This window comes from Sus scrofa, chromosome 5, assembly GCF_000003025.6.
Source record: "Sus scrofa isolate TJ Tabasco breed Duroc chromosome 5, Sscrofa11.1, whole genome shotgun sequence".
NCBI classification, from domain to species: Eukaryota; Metazoa; Chordata; class Mammalia; order Artiodactyla; family Suidae; genus Sus; species Sus scrofa.
The window spans coordinates 7,361,317-7,378,521 of record NC_010447.5 but is presented as its reverse complement, the minus strand read 5'-3'; the positions used below and the strand labels follow the sequence as shown (position 1 = coordinate 7,378,521).

The following is a 17,205-nucleotide window of genomic DNA, read 5'->3' as shown; positions in this document are numbered from 1 at the left end:
TGTAGGTTGCAGATGCGGCTCAGATCCCGTGTTGCTGTGGCTCTGGCGTAGGCTGATGGCTGCAGCTCCTATTCGACCCCTAGCCTGGGAGCCTCCATATGCCGCGGGAGCAGCCCAAGAAATAGCTAAAAAGACCAAAAAAAAAAAAAAAAAAAATTGTTTTCTCAGTTTAAAAGTATGTAGAAAGGTTTAGTTCTCATAATTTCAATAATTAAAACAACTGCTAAAAATGAAGCTCTTTGCTTATTGCTTACATAGAACATTCACCTGGGATTTAGGAAACTTAACAGTCTGTATTCAATAGGCAGTAGTACGATCTTAGGGAACCCAGTTATGCACAAGTTTCTGCATCTATAAAGTGAGAGAATCGGTAATTTCTAAACTTGGGCCATCCTTGGGAGGGGCAGTGTTTTAAGAGGCCTGAGGAAAATGAATCTTCATTCTCCCAATTCCTTTGCACCCAATATGGTTCTGCTTTTTTTGTCTGTGTTTCTAAGTAAACACTACTAGAAGATCCCGAAGGATCCTTTGCTCTGTCCCACCTGGAATGTAACTTTTAAAGAGGATTAATAAGTTTACACATATATATATAGACACACACATTTATATGATTTAGAACTATCTTTTAAAATATTAAGAAATGGCGTTCCTGTTGTGGTGTAGTAGAAACGAATCTGAAACATGAGGTTGTGGGTTCGATCCCTGGCCTTGCTCAGTGTGTTAGAGATCTGGTATTGCCGTGAGCTGTGGTGTAGGTCTCAGGCATGGCTTGGTTCTGGCCTTGCTATTGCTGTGGCTGTGGTGTAGGCTGACAGCTGTAGCTCCAGTTGGACCCCTAGCCCGGGAAACTCCATATGCCATGGGTACAGCCCTAAAAAGCAAAAAGAATAAAAAATAAAAAATTAAGGACCATCTCATTGGTTCTTAACTCCATGAAGGAGGTAGAGTAAGTTTTACTGCCTTTTTTTTTTCCCCCTCACCTGCAACATGCAAAAAAAATTCCCAGCCAGGTATTGAACCCACTGAGTCCCCAGGGAACTCTTTGAGTCAAACCCACAGCATATAGAAGTTCCCAGGCCAGGGATCAAATCACAGCTGCCAGCAACTCAGGATCTGAGCTGCATCTGTAACAACACCACGGCTCACAGCAACACTGGATCCTTAACCTACTGAATGAGGCCAGGGATCAAACCTGCATCCTCATGAATGGGTACTAGTAGGATTCCTTTCTTTTGCACCACAATGGGAATTTCCAGAACTTCAAATTTTACTGCCTTTTGATAGAAGAAGCAACATGAGCTCATAGGAAAGTAATTGGTAAATGAGGTCGTGTAGGATTTGCATTTAGATCCTATTTGTACTCCTTGAGCAGTGCCATGTTGGATACCAGTGGTGGCTGATAGCATTCAGGAATCATAAAAGTTCAGAACTTTGAGCTACAGTCAGAATGGCTTAGGAGTAATAAAGACAGTGATACCAGCTGAAATAATGTATATGTTTAATCATGGATCAAAGTATGTATGACTTTTTTTACATAGTCTTCCAACTTTAATTAATATAATAATTGAAAATAACACATTTTAAAGAAAACTTTTATATAGGAATTCCCATCGTGGCACAGCAGAAACGAATCTGACTAGGAACCAAGAGGTTGCGGGTTTGATCCCTGGCCTCGCTCAGTGGGTTAAGGATCTGGTTTTGCTGTGAGCTGTGGTGTATGTCGAAGACGCAGCTCGGATCTCGCATGGCTGTGGCTGTGGCGTAGGCCGGCAGCTGCAGCTCCGATTGGACCCCTATCCTGGGAACCTCCATATGCCTCGGGTGCAGCCCTGAAAAGACAAAAGACAAAAAATAAAATATAAATAAAATAAAACTTTTATAAAGTTATAAATACCCAATCAGATATAGTTATAGTATGCAATTGCAGAATGTTGGAAATGTTTATCATCAAATTCATTCCTTAAGTATGTGCTAGGTGCTATGGGAAATAGAAATAAATATCTGTTAAATTAGACCTTTATCCTTCAGATACTTATAATTCGATGAAGTAAAAGATGCACACAAATATTTAGCTGTAACAAAAGATAGAAATTACAAAGTACATAGTTGAGGTGGTAGTAAAGTGAGCCATCTTAGAAATAGTATTTGTTTTTGTTTTTTGTCTGTTTTGTTTTTTGCTTTTTAGTGCCGCACCCAAGGCATATGGAGGTTCCCAGGCTAGGGGTCTAATTGGAGCTACAGCCGCCGGCCTACACCACAGCCATAGCAACACCAGATCTGAGCCGCGTCTGTGACCTACACCACAGCTCACGACAACACCAGATCGTTAACGCACTGAGCGAGGCCAGGGATCAAATCCGCAAGCTCATGGTTCCTAGTTGGATTTGTTTCTGCTGTGCCACGACAGGAGCTCCAGGAAATAGTATTTGAATCAATCTTTGCATTGAAACCTGAGTGGGTCTTTTGTAGTGTTCACTGCAATTATGACAGTTGAAAATACAGGATTGCCATTAGAACAACAACCCTCTACCCTTTTATTTTTTCTTTCTTTTCTTTCTTTCAGCCCGCACCTTCGGCATATGGAAGTTCTCAGGCTAGGGCTCAAATCTAAGCTGTAGCTGCCAGCCTACACCACAGCAGTGCGGGATCTGAGCCACGTCTGTGGCTACACCGCAGCTCACGGCAACGCTGGATCCTTAACCACTGAACAAGGCCAGGGATTGAACCGGCATCCTCATGGATACTACTCAGATTTGTTTCCACTGAGCACTCCCTAACCTTTATTTTCAAGGTCTGCTAGTGTCAGTGTTGTCTGCTTCAGTCTGGAGCCTAACTTTGTAATGTGATGTTACATGCTTTACTTAAACCTAACACAACAAGCCAGTGTAGCAGATTTGGCTATAGGACAGGTTAAGTTAAAGTCCTCAAGACTGGGGCCTAGAATAAGACCTCTGTGTTACTTAAGTTGATTTCTCCTCAGTGAACTCTCTACATGTGGTTATTATCTACTTCTGAGAATGAGAATTAACAAGAATAATACAATTAATTGAGGAGCCACAGTGCCTTACACATTGAAAGTACCTGATAAAAATTTGCTCTCATTATTATAAGCAAGTCTTATCTCCTAACAAAGTAATGATTCCACTAAATAAGAATTAGCAGGTAACATGTTCATTGTGCTTAATATATGCCAAGCACTGTTCTAAATAATTAACTCATTGAATTCTCACAGATAACCTATGAAGTGGATACTTTCCATTTACACAGAGGTGGAAACGAGGTCCTGTGTATACTTTTGAATTATCTGGTTCTTTAAAAAACTTAGAATTTTGATTGGCATTGCATTGAATCTATAGATCAATATTGGGAAAGAGTCAATGTTTTTATATAATATTGAGGATTTGTACCTAGGTATTTGTGATATTATTATTTTTTTTTTTTTTTTTTTTGTCTTTTTTGTTGTTGTTTTGTTGTTGTTGTTGTTGTTGCTATTTCTTGGGCCGCTCCCTCGGCATATGGAGGTTCCCAGGCTAGGGGTCCAATCAGAGCTGTAGCCACCGGCCTACGCCAGAACCACAGCAACGCGGGATCCGAGCCGCGTCTGCAACCTACACCACAGCTCACGGCAACGCCAGATCGTTAACCCACTGAGCAAGGGCAGGGACCGAACCCGCAACCTCATGGTTCCTAGTCGGATTCGTTAACCACTGCGCCACGACGGGAACTCCTGTGATATTATTCTATTTAGGTTGTCTTTAGTTTCACTTTACCATATTTTCGAATAACATTGACAGATATTTTCCCGTATTTTAAAAATTATTTCTACTCATTTTTTACTGATGTACAGAAATGCTGTTTAATTTCTTTATATTTGTGGTATATTCAGTCACCTTGCTAACCTATCACTATTTCCAGTTTTTTGCCTTGGATTTTCTGTGTTGACAGTCATATCATTTGCATACAGTAAGTTGTGTTTCTTCCTTTTCAGTCTTGACTCAAATGTTTCTTGTATCATTGCTTTGGCTAGAGACTCTGGTACAGCATTGAATAGAAGTGGTTGTTATGGATATCTTTTATTGTTCTAATGCTCAGGATGCTCCTTTTTTTTTTTTTGTCTTTTGTCTTTTTAGGGCCACACCTGTGGCATATGGAGGTTCCCAGGCTAGGGGTCCAATTGGAGCTGTAGCTGCCGACCTACACCACAGCCACAGCAACACCAGATCCGAGCCGCATCTGCAACCTACACAGTTCATGGCAACGCCAGCTCCTAAATTCACTGAGCGAGGCCAGGGATCAAACCTGCAACCTTATGTTTCCTAGTCAGATTCATTTCCCAGCTGCACAATGCCAGGAACTCCAGGATGCTTCTCTTAATGTTGATCCATCATCCATATTTGCTATCAGTTTTTATGTTTTGGAAAAGACTTTTTTAAAAAAAATCAATTTAAGGAAGTTCTGTCAGGTTTTTTTGTGTGTTTTTGGCCATGCCAGTGGAACTATAATTTTGACACCCCTACCCCTGTATGCAGTCTTTTTCAGCTGGATTTTTTTTGTGGGGTATTGTTTTTTTGTTTGTTTGTTTTGGCCTTATCTGCCACGTGTGGAAGTTCCCAGGCCAGGGATTGAACCCATGCCACAGCAGCAACCCAAGCCCCTGCAGTGACAGTCCCAGATCCTTAACCCACTGCCCGCAAGGGAACTCCTCTGCTGGAGGGTTGTTTTTTTGTTTGTTTTGTCACTTTAGGGCTGAACCCATGGCATATGGAAGTTCCCAGGCCAAAGATTGAATCCAAGCCACAGCTGCGTCCAGGGATTGAACCTGCACCACCATTATGACCCAAGCTGGTTCTTAATCCACTCTGCCACAGTGGGAACTCCTCACTTTCTTTTCTTTTCTTTTTTTTTTTTTTTTTATTTCCACCAGCTGAATTTGCACTTTACTGTTTGTATCAGGAGTTAATCCATGCTCGGTTTTCAGACATTTTTAGACTGGAAAAGCTTTGCAGCCTATAAATGAGTAACTCCTAAATTGGACTCTATATGAGCAGCAAAAACTGAAATGTGAACTTTAAATCAGTGCCATGCCTTCTCGGTTGATCCTCCCCTTCCCGCAGTACCTGCATACATTTACCCTAAAAAGCATTGCTGTCACTAGTTCAGCCTCCTTCTCAAGGTCCAGAACCAAGGCCTGGAAGATGTCGACAGTATGGGCCTTCCCCATAGGAATCACCATCGATTATGGGAGTTTAGGGGGTGTTCTTCATAATGGTTTCATTCAGTCCAGAATAAGATAGGTGGCTTTCTGTATATGGAGTTTGAGAAAATCTCCCAAGTAGGGGGACCCGAACCGATGACACTGTCCCCGACTCCCGCCTGCTGCCACGGGTCTTTCTTTCTTAGCCGCAGCTGCCTGCCCTCACTTTGTCTTTTTACTGTCTTTTTTCCCTAGCTTTCCCAGAAGTTTATCTTTTATTACTCTCTTCAAAGAACCAACGTCTGGTTTTGTTAATATCCTCTTGGTTGTAGCTCCGTTTTTTTCTCTTTTGTTGTAATTTTATGCTTTTATCTTTGCTCATTTCTACTATTCTTTTTCTAACATAATAAATTGGATATTTAATTCATTAATCTCAAACTTTATTTTCTAACATAAACGTTTCAGTTTTGAAATGTATTTTTATTATTACTCCTTTTCTTGTGATTTCTCTTTTAATTAATCACTTACATACATGTGTACTTTTCAAATCTCTAAATATAGGTAGAGATTATTTTTGTTTTTTCCCTAAATGTTTAACAGTAAAAATATGCTGATGGTGGAATGTTTCCTTATATACTCCAGGGGGAAAGTAGAATGCAAAATCATTTAAAAGCATATATGATTCCTGTTTTGTGAATTATGTAAATAGAGGGGAATGAAGAAGGAAATGTGTCATTATATTAAGCGGTTGTCTTTTGAGAAGTGATGTCAGGTAAATTTTATTTGAAACCTTGTTTATATTCCGAAACTATTCACAAGAGATTTTTATGATGTAGGAACACATACGATTTTTCAAAAGGAAAGAGTAATTCTGTAAGTCTGAATTGTAAATCATGTCCTGAGATCATGGGCTACAGTTCAGTTCAACTAAAACGTGACCAGTTGCTTAACTCTGTTGGGCATCAGGCAAGGAGTTGGTGTGTAAGACATGTCCTTCCCAGAGCTACAGACCAGGGTGCATGGGTAGGGTGAGGGGTGGTGCTGGGGAGAAGATGGCAGGAGAGGAGGGGAGAGAGAAAGACACAGGTACTGTTTCTGTGCCATGATAGGATGCCAAAGAATGGGAGGGAACATAGAGGAAGAGTTGTGCTTATGAACCAAGGGTGGTTGGACCAAGAAGATCATTAATAAAGCGGTATTTTGTCTTCATTGGATGGTTTTTTAAATAGGATTATCATTGCAGATTCAAGTATAATTTAATTATTAAATACCCAAAAGTGCCCTTTTAGTGTGAAAACTACCTGGAGAATTAAAACTTAAAGTTTACCTCGATCTATATAATAAGTTACTACTGTCAGTAGATCAGCCATGGACAGTTTTGTGTTTCCAGGGGACATTTGGTGATACTAGGAGACATTTTTAATTGTCACAAATGGGTTTAGGGCTACTACTGGCGTTAGGAGGGCTGAGTATCTTAGAATGCGCAGAATAATCTCCCTTTCCCCGAAACAAAGAATTATCCATCCAGCTTAGCATGTTTAATAGTGCCAAAGATGAGAAACTCTAGGTTAATTTATAATTTGCATTTTCTTTTTGACAGGGTTGGGGCAGAGGTGGTTTGGTAGTGGTTTTGGCTCGTGTGTTGTTGAAGGTACTAGAGGCATGGTTTTATATGCTATTCGGCTAGATTTTGATTAAGGAAAACTAATCTGTAGTCTGAGGTTGGATGAAAGCAATTTCATTCAGCTTTGTGGCAGGCACTGTGATAGGAATTTGATAAAGAGTGGCAGGTAGACCCTGTCTTCATGGAACTGAAACTGAATGGTCTGTAAATGGCAGGTCTTTTTTTAATCAGGTGTCTTTCTTTTATTATTATATTTTAAAATCTTTTGTTTCATCCTGAATTTAGTTTGTGTATTGATAAGTTATTTCAACCTCTTCTAAAGAATTCTGGAATAATATACAATTGTATGGCTTTTTCATGGCTATCAATACAAACTTCTGACAACTTGTGTAAGTGTTGTATTAAGATGTATTCCTTTTCTTTGGTCTTACTTTAGGTGCAGTTTAGAAGTGTTTAAACTTGGCCTGACCAAATATTCTTTAATTTTTGTGTGTGTGTGTGTGTGTGTGTGTGTAAAATATAACATATATATATATATAAAATATATAAATGTAGCAAAACCTTTTTTCAGTATAACATAAAAAACTGTAATACAAATAGTATTCCATGGAGTAAGGTTCAAGAATGATATTTAATGCCTGTCAAGAACGAAATATAGAGAAATTTGTAATTTTGACTCTGACATGCTTTCACCTTTATCTTTCCTTTTTGTTTCTAGATTTTGGCTCTCTATTTGACTTGGAGCATGACTTACCAGATGAATTAATCAACTCTACAGAATTGGGACTAACCAATGGTGGTGATATTAGTCAGCTTCAGACAAGTCTTGGCATAGTACAAGATGCAGCCTCTAAACATAAACAACTGTCAGAATTGCTACGGTCTGGTAGTTCCCCTAACCTCAATATGGGGGTTGGTGGCCCAGGCCAAAGCATGGCCAGCCAGGCCCAACAGAACAGTCCTGGATTAGGTTTGATAAATAGTATGGTCAAAAGCCCAATGGCACAGGCAGGCTTGACTTCTCCCAACATGGGGATGGGCACTAGTGGACCAAATCAGGGTCCTACGCCATCTGCAACAGGTATGATGAACAGTCCAGTAAATCAGCCTGCCATGGGAATGAACACAGGGATGAATGCTGGCATGAATCCTGGAATGTTGGCTGCAGGCAATGGACAGGGGATGATGCCTAATCAAGTCATGAACGGTTCAATTGGAGCAGGCCGGGGGCGACCTAATATGCAGTACCCAAACCCAGGCCTGGCAAATGCTGGCAACTTAATGACTGAGCCACTGCAGCAAGGCTCTCCCCAGATGGGAGGACAGACAGGATTGAGAGGCCCTCAGCCTCTTAAGGTAAGTGCAGTTTGGGTTTGTGTGCACCATCAGTATGTTTTAAGTGTCCTGGTGATGGAGGAGGAGGGCTTGAGGGCAGTTTTTCATTTATTCTTTACTCTGCATGTTTAATCTTTTTACATAGTATAGCATTTCCCATGTTATATGCCACAGATCTACTGTGTTGTCACAAATTTTATAAAGCTCTTTCTCATATTAAATTTAAGTAATACATTTATTTTATACCTGCGAAGGTATTGTAATGTTACCAGCTCTTCCTTTTCCCTGTGGCACCTGTGTTAGAATATTTTCATCTCATGTACGTCTTCATAGTCTTCCTTAAAAAAAGCATTATTACTCTTTTCAGATAGACTTAGTTTGTTCCTATTGCTTACAGTGTCCTTGGACTCTTTAAGAAAAAAATTTTTTTTCTTATTAGTTGATGTAAATAAAGATTCATTAGTTTACTGTGAAAACCTTACCCAACCTCCCTGGTGTTCCAGTTAACCTGATTGTAGCTATTTCTTGAAAGGCTCTGGGTTTTTAAAAAGCCTACTTTCTTAGCCTTATTAAGTAGAGAATGCTAAATACGTATTTAAAAACCTTTTAAATGTGTGCACTCTATGTATAATTATGATGTTATAAACATATTTGGTGCTTATTTCTCCATGTTTTCCTACACACAGAGCCTTTCTTTTTTTTTTTTTTTTTTTTGCTTTTTAGAGCTGCACCCACGGCATATGGAGGTTCCCAGGCTAGAGCCATGGCAATGCCAGATCCTTAACCCACTGAGTGAGACCACGGATCGAACCCACAACCTCATGGTTCCTAGTCAGATTTGTTTCCGCTGAGCCACGACAGGAACTCCAAAAGCCTCTTTCTTAAAATGGCATCACACTGTAGTTGCCAGTGCTTGGCATGTAGTTAGTAAATATTTTTTGAATGAAAGAGATGGCTTTGCTTGGAAGGTGATATTAGAGATGGCTAAGCTTTTCACAAGGAGTCAGGAGTAAGCCTGCTGTGTAAGAGGAATCATTTGAGCAGGCATTAGAATTTTCTGTGTTCCTGAGAATAATGATGGTGATAGTTCAAGGATGAAATTAAGACATGGATGAATTGGGAGTTGGAGGACTGAGGTCCCATGTATTTATATGAAAACCTTTAAATATTTTTATTTTGCTGTACAATGAAGTCATATTAGGAAAGGATTTTGTTTGGCATCCCTACCTACTCTCTAGGTTCTCCCCCTCTGGCAGTTTTCTGTTGTTGTATTGATGTGGTTTACTTAGAATATTTGGGATGAAAACTAGAAACAAAAAGGTAAAATATTTATTAGTTACCTCTTAGAGATTATAGAAATATGCTTATGAAGAGTCCCTGCCTGCCCCCCAATGTTTATATGGGGTGGGGCGTGGGCAGGGATGCCAAAAATTAAACCTTTACTGATTGAGCAGATCTTTACGGAGTCTTAGCTCTGATGCTGAAGGTAGTAAATAAACTCACTTTGTGGAACTTACTTTCTAGTGTACACATAAGATGTAAATTTATAGTATTCCTGGCAAGTGCTATGAAGAAAAAGTAAGAAAAGTAAGGAAAGGCTCATTGGCATTCGCCTAGGTAGAGTGGACACTGTCCTATTTATAATCTAAAAAACAAATTTCTTGCACCAACATTGTTATGGGATTGGATATATAGCAGTAAATTAATCGGACAAAAAAATCTGTCCTGTGGAGCTTATATTTTCATGGGAGGGGGCATTCAAATACAAATATAAAAACTTTATTATTAAAGTTATTATTAACTTATTTAACTTTATCATTAACTTTATTGTTAAAATATTTTCTTATTTTAAATGAATCCCACCTATAAAATAGAAGTTGATACAAACCATGTAACATCAGTGCCTGACACATAAGTGTGGTAAATGTCTAGTAAATTAGTTTTTTTGTATTATGGAAGTTTAGGATGAGATAATTTTTATGCAAGTGAGAACTTACATAAGTAAAACAACTAATTTTCTCTTTGAGAGGAAAAAAAGCATTTTCTGTATTTTCCTGTTAAAGATTAAAATAAATTGGAGCTTCTGCTGTGGCGCAGCGGGATCAGCAGCATCAGGACACAGGTTCAATCCCTGGCCTGGCACCGTGGGTTAAAGGATCTGGCATTGCTGCAGCTGCGACATAGGTCAAAACTGTGGCTTGAATCTGATCCCTGGCCTGGGAACTCCATATGCCACTGGGCAGCCAAAAAAGAAAAATAAATAAATTCAAGTCAGGTGTTCTAGTTGTTGGCTAGCAGTTGCCCTTTCACAGTAGCACATCCTAAAACTGCTTCCGAGATTTGATTATATATTCATTACTTTTTTTCAAAAACTCTTAAAAAGAGTTCTGGTGATGTTTAAGAATGAAGAATTAAGCAAGGAAAACTGAGACTTGATGACTTGAACCCTGTTGGCAAATGGCAGTGGCTTTTGTATATAGTTCTTATTATGAATGACTGGTTCGAAACACGCAGGTAGGTTGAGACTAATCTTCAAAAAGTCTCGCTAATGGTGACTTAAGGGAAGAAACTTGGATCATACCCCTTTTTACTTTAATCTGTAACTGTAGAGTCAGCATAAAATAATCAAAGACAAAATGTTTCGTCTTAGAGTTCCCACTGTGGTGCAGTGGGTTAATGCTCCAGTGTTTTCTCTCTGGCAGCTCAGAATCATCCCTAGCCTGGGAACTTCCATATGCTATGGGTGAAGCCAAAAACAAAAAAAAAAAAAAGAAGTTTTGTCTTAAAGTTTTTCTGACTGATGAGTTCAGGATGTTACAAGTAAAAGGCAGAAGAGTGTACTGATTCTGATCCGTACTATTGGAGTTGAAATCTGGGCTATACCATAATCTTCCTCTTTAGCTGTATAATTGTGAAGCTTTTCAGTTAAATCATATCACTCCCCAGTAACTTTACAAGACATTATATCTGCCTCCTCAAAAATGCAGGTGACATGGGAGTTCCCACCGTGGCTCAGTGGTTAACAAATCCGACTAGGAACCATGAGGTTGTGGGTTCGGTCCCTGCCCTTGCTCAGTGGGTTAAGGATCCGGCATTGCCGTGAGCTGTGGTGTAGGTCAGCTACAGCTCCTATTCGACTCCTAGCCTGGGAACCTCCATATGCCACGTGAGCGGCCCAAGAAATAGCAAAAAGACCAAAAAAAAAAAAAAAAAAAAATGCAGGTGACAAAAATTTTTGAAAACCCTTTCTAAAATAGTTACCCTTGGAGTTCCCTTCGTGGCACAGTGGTTAACGAATCCAACTAGGAACCGTGAGGTTGCGGGTTCGGTCCCTGCCCTTGCTCAGAGGGGCAAAAAGACAAAAAATAAACAAATAAATAAATAATAAAATAGTTACCCTTGATGTATGAATAAGCATCACAGTTAATGGTGTGGACTCTGGAGCTGTGCTTCCTGCATTAAAAATGGACTCAGTCATTCACATAGTACTTATGTTACACCACACCAGTTACTTGCTATACCTCAGTTTTCCCATTTGTAGGATGCAAATAATACGAGTAGGTGTCACCTGCCTCGTAGGATTTTTGGAGAACTAAATGAGTTAATATAAGTAAGCTATTACAGCAGCGTAGTAGTAGCAAGCACATAGTTTTAGAGTTTCCATTTTGTGACGTTCCGGCAGTATTTTTATGGGAAGAGGAAAAAAATCAAACTCACATCATGTAGTTAAGCTGGAGTGTCTTAGAAGCATAGCTGTCAGCTGTAATAGGAAGGTCAAATCAGTATACCCCATGAATAGCAGTTGACTGGAGGATGTGGATGCTAATAGTAGAGACTTCAGTGGATTAATATTATATAAATTTGATGAAAGGTTTACTGTCTTTGAAAGTGGGACTTTTTTTTTTTTTTTTTTTTTTTTGGCCACACCCACAGCATTTGGAAGTTCCCAGGACAGGGATTGAACCTGAGCCACGGCAGTGACAGTGCCAAATTCTTAACTGCTAGGCAACCAGGGAACTCAGAAGCTTGGGGCTTTTTTAAAATTTATTTTAATTTATTGAAATATTATTGATTTATAATGTTTCAGGCGTATAGCAATTGATTCAGATATATATACACACGCACATATGTATACACATACCGTATATAATGGTATATATACAAACTTTTATTTATTTATTTTATTTTATTTTTATCTTTTTGCCTTTTCTAGGGCCACTCCCGCAGCATACAGAGGTTCCCAGGCTAGGGGTCTAATCAGAGCTGTAGCCGCCAGTCTACACCAGAGCCATAGCAACACGGGATCCTTAACCCACTGAGCGAGGCCGGGGATCGAACCTGCATCCTCATGGATCCTAGTCAGGATCGTTAACCCGCTGAGCCATGAAGGGAACTCCCCAAACTATTTATTTTAAATTTCAGCATTTTGGGGACTTCTATGTCCACATTTCACAGCTTTTTGTAACTTGTTAATTCAAGTGTTTATTAATATTCTGGAATTTGGGGTTTTTTTCCCCCTTAGAAAATAAAAACAAATCTGTTCTATGAAAGAGCTTATTGTATATGATTAGGAAACTAGTTACAGAATGTTATTAAAATAACAGTATCACACAGTATAATTGTACCTATGTAGTGTTAGGCTCCAAATGCTATGAGTGTCTGAATATCAATAGGTGTCTGCTGTGTGATGGGGCCATGAGCCCTACGATTGGTAGTTTTATTCATACTGTACAAGTCAGGAAACCAAGGGGGAGATACTACAGAGGACGTTGTCCTTCTGAATTAAAGTGTGTGTTCATCACTATAGTACAGTGTCATTCTGTTATTATGATTCTTACATTGATAAAACCCATACAGCTAAAAACAAATACTAGGTTTCTGTGTTTGCTGTGTCAGCATTTTACCTCCTGGCTTGTTTATAGTCTTATATATGCACGATCATTGCTAGACTGAGACCTAGAAGAGCAGGAACCATGCCTGTTTTTTCTCATTCTGCCTTAGTGATCCCTGGACCTTTCACAGACAACAGCTTTGGAGCCTCTTAATGTATTACTTTCAGTTCTTACTCTGTAGCCCTGGGTCTAAGGAAAAGAAATACAACTTCAACCTTCTTTTGGCTCTGGTTATCTCAAGTGCTGTGAAGAAGTGTGTGTTACCTGGTACCCAGATAGATTGATATCCACTTTTTTTTTTGGTCTTTTTGGGGCCGCACCCATGGCATATGGAGATTCCCAGGCTAGGGGTCGAATCAGAGCCACAGCTGCCAGCCTACACCACAGCCCCAGCAACAGCAGATCCAAGCTGTGTCTTCCACCTACACCACAGCTCACCGAAACGCCGGATCCTTAACCCACTCAGCAAGGTCAGGGACTGAACCCACAATCTCATGTTTCCTAGTCAGATTTGTTTCCAATGCGCCACAACGGGAACTCCCATGTCCACATTTTATGTATTTTGTGTGTGCACTACATCAGTTTGAAAAATAGTCCCTGTGGGGTAGTGAGGTCCACTAAGCTAAGGCAGTGGTATAAAAGTAATGGAGAAGAGTCTGAGGAATGTTTAGGCTTGGGTGTAGGTTCTGAGAGAGCCCCAGTCTTCCTTGTTTATCAGTGTATACCTCCCTCCCTGCCTTGGTTAACATAGTGCCTGACTTGGGTATAGATGTGTTTATCAAATCCAGTAGGTAGGAGGACTTGTCAAGATGTAGTTTGTGGAGTTTCCATCGTGGCTCAGCAGTTAATGAATCTGACTAGCATCCATGGGGACACAGGTTTGATCCCCTGGCCTCTCTCAGTGGGTTAAGGATCCACCATTGCCATGAGCTGTGATGTGGGTTTCAGACACGGCTCGGATCCTGGGTGGCTGTGGCTGTGGCGTGGGACAGTGGCTACAGCTCTGATTCACCCTCTATCCTTGGAACCTCCATATGCTGCTGGTGTGGCCCTAAAAAAAAAAAAATGTAGCTTGTTTTTGTCTTTTTAGGGCTTCACCCGAGGCATATGAAAGTTCCCAGGCTAGGGGCCAAATCGGTGCTATAAATGCCAGCCTGCACCACAGCAGTGTGGGGTCTGAGCCTCATCTGCAACCTACACAACTCAGCAACACCAGATCCTTAACCCACTAAGCGAGGCCATGGATCAAACCCATGCCGTCATGAAAACTAGTCAGGTTCATTACCACTGAGCCACAACAGGAGCTCTAATTTATTTATTTATTTATTTATTTATTTATTTATTTATTTATTTATTTATTTATTTATTTATTTAATGGCTGTGCCCACAGCATGAAGCCATTCCCAGGGCAGGGATTAAACCCACACCACAGCAGTGAGGACATCAGATCTTAACCTGCTGAGCTATCAGGGAACTCCAGATTTATTATTTGGCGGCTCTTAGAGTAACATTTTCACATTTAGTATCGGTGTGTGTTACTGTTACTGCCTGCAGGTCACATTTAAGGGATTTTTTTGCCCCAGTGTTAAATGTCCGTAACCTGCAATATTTGTTGTGTTTTGAGCACTACGTTCTATTTGGCAGTGATTGTCACCATCATGTGTTTTAATGTGTTCCTGTGTTCCCCAGGTTTCTGCTTTTAATGTATTGAACACTTAGAGTCAGATTTCTTTTTAAAGAAAGATAAACAGTCCCCTGCAGGTCCTTTGGTTTAGTTGCCTAGAAGTGTTTGTGGCTTCCTGATCCTTTGCCTTTTCAGTTTCGGTGGAGATCTGTATCGCTGTGGTCCAGCTAGGTGGTGGGTAGTTGGTCATCTGGATCACAGTAGCTACAGAGAAGAGAACATGATCAAATAACTAACTACAGTATAGCAGAAATTAAGATCACTGTATTCCCTTCCTAGTCTCTTTGGTGCGATTGTGGAGGGTGGCTAGATAAAAAGGGTAGGGTTTGGGAGGATTGGCTGTGTTTTATTTTCTAACCCTGGCAGCAGAACTCTGAGGAAAATGGGGAAGCAAAAAGCCTGAGAGTCTTTGTCAGAGTGACCAGAAGTGTCAGGAATGGATTACTGCCCGCTGACCAGCAGTTAGTGCTGTCTGTGTATTTGAGACCATAGTCTGCTACAGAGTGAACTTGGAGTTTCTAGGTAATGCGTAGTGATTGAGGGAACAAGCAGTGTCAGGAATCGAAACTCAACTGGTGTAGGCAGACGAGGCAGTGTCTGTGTGAACAGACCTTTGAAGAACCACAGTCTGGAGTTCCCGTCGTGGCTCAGCAGAAATGAATCTGACTATTATCGATGAGGACGCAGGTTCAATCCCTGCCCTTGCTCAGTGGGTTAAGGATCTGGCATTGCTGTGAGCTGTGGTGTAGGTCACAGACTCAGCTCGGATCTGGCGTTGCTGTGGCCATGGCGTAGGCCAGCAGCTACAGCTCCTATTCGACCCCTGGTCTGGGAACTTCCACATGTCCTGGGTGCAGCCCTAAAAAGACAAAAAATAAAAAGGACCAGAGTCTACTAGGATATGTTTGATAAACACATTATGCTTATTAGCAAGAGACATCAAGGCATCTTACAAATCCCAGCATTTTATTTATATAAATTATGGACTCTGAAAAGCATAATTTATTATCTTTTGGTCTTTTATGGTCTGTTATGTGGGTTCTATGATAGAATAGCTTTTGTTTTATATCAATCTGAATTTTCATTCTAATAAGAAAGGCAAGTGAAATACAGCTCCCTCAGATATAAGCAAGCATGTTATTGGAACTATATTAGTATAAATATTATTACTTAAAAGCATATTGGAGTTCCCGTCGTGGCGCAGTGGTTACGAATCGACTAGGACCATGAGGTGCGGGTTCGATCCTGCCTTGCTCAGTGGTCAAGGTTCGGCGTTGCGTGAGCTGTGGTGTAGGTCACAGAGCGGCTCGGATCCTGCGTTGCTGTGCTCTGGCGTAGGCTGCAGCTACAGCTCGATTCGACTCTAGCCGGAACTCCATATGCCGCAGGAGCGGCCAAAATGGCAAAAGACAAAAAAAAAAAAAAAAAAAAAAAAAAAAAGGCATATGTAGCCATAGCACTCCCAGCCACATTTGAATCTCACGGAAACCTGAACTTTGCCTTTAAGCCTGTTTTTTTATTTAATTGTCCCTACAATCTTACTTGCCAGATTCACATAGGAAATTCCAATTATTAGAGACAGTAAATGTTTTACTCAAAATGCTTCCCATTCAGGCTGTGCCATTTTTCTATGCTTTTACCCAAACTTTGCTCTTCCCTCTGTCTCAATTCCCTGTCATTATCCCTACCTCTTTTAGAACTTCTTACTGATTTCCTTTACAGGTTAACATTCAGAAGTCAAATAGGAAAGTATGTGTCATTGCCCGGTTATAGGCAAAGGGAAAAGCTTAAACAAGTGCTGGAGACTCAAGAAGCGTGACGGTCTCAGGTTTCCAAGTTAATGGGTGTGGGAGATAAGGAGGCCATGAAGAAATAAGTAGTCAGTTCTCATGGAGACAGTGAAGGGTCTCATATGCCATGGTTTTCCCCCTTATGAATAGAAAAAAGCAAGAAAACCTGTTAGATACAGTCTTCAGAAGCTGTGATGCTGGGGCTTGAATTAAGACTGCGACAGTGGGCATGGATCCATGGGAATGATGAGGATTGGGTAGTTAGAGGTAGAATTCGAAGGACCGTTTGATAGAATCGGATCTGAGAAGGATATAGAAATCTAGTATGACTGCTTTTCATTGGGCAGTGGCTTTAGTATCCTTGGGTTCTATTTTGAGTGCTTGCTGTATGTTTCTAGTAGGTGATGATTGCCTTACAGTGGGGTCTTATGTGGAACAGGAATTGTAAGTTGCATCATTGTTACCAGTCAAATACTTGGCTTTTGAATAATCAATACTCTGTTCTTTAGGTTGATCATTACACAGTATAATGGTTCCAGATGGACTTACATAAACACAGGAACAAAATTTATTTTTAAAGTACATGGAGGGAGTGGGATGGACTGGGAGTCTGGGGTTAATATTGCATTTGGAGAGGAGAAGCACAGCGCATCATATCTAGTCACTTATGACGGAGCATGATGGAG

The 17,205-nt window shown here is 40.4% G+C and overlaps 1 protein-coding gene across 1 annotated transcript in view; it reads left to right on the top strand.

Moving 5' to 3' along the window:
* EP300 (E1A binding protein p300) overlaps positions 1 to 17,205 on the top strand; it is an 83,351-nt gene that overhangs the window by 15,994 nt on the left and 50,152 nt on the right. The window contains 1 exon segment of the mRNA XM_001929213.5: positions 7,537 to 8,174. Coding sequence (XP_001929248.2) covers positions 7,537 to 8,174 — 638 coding nt within the window.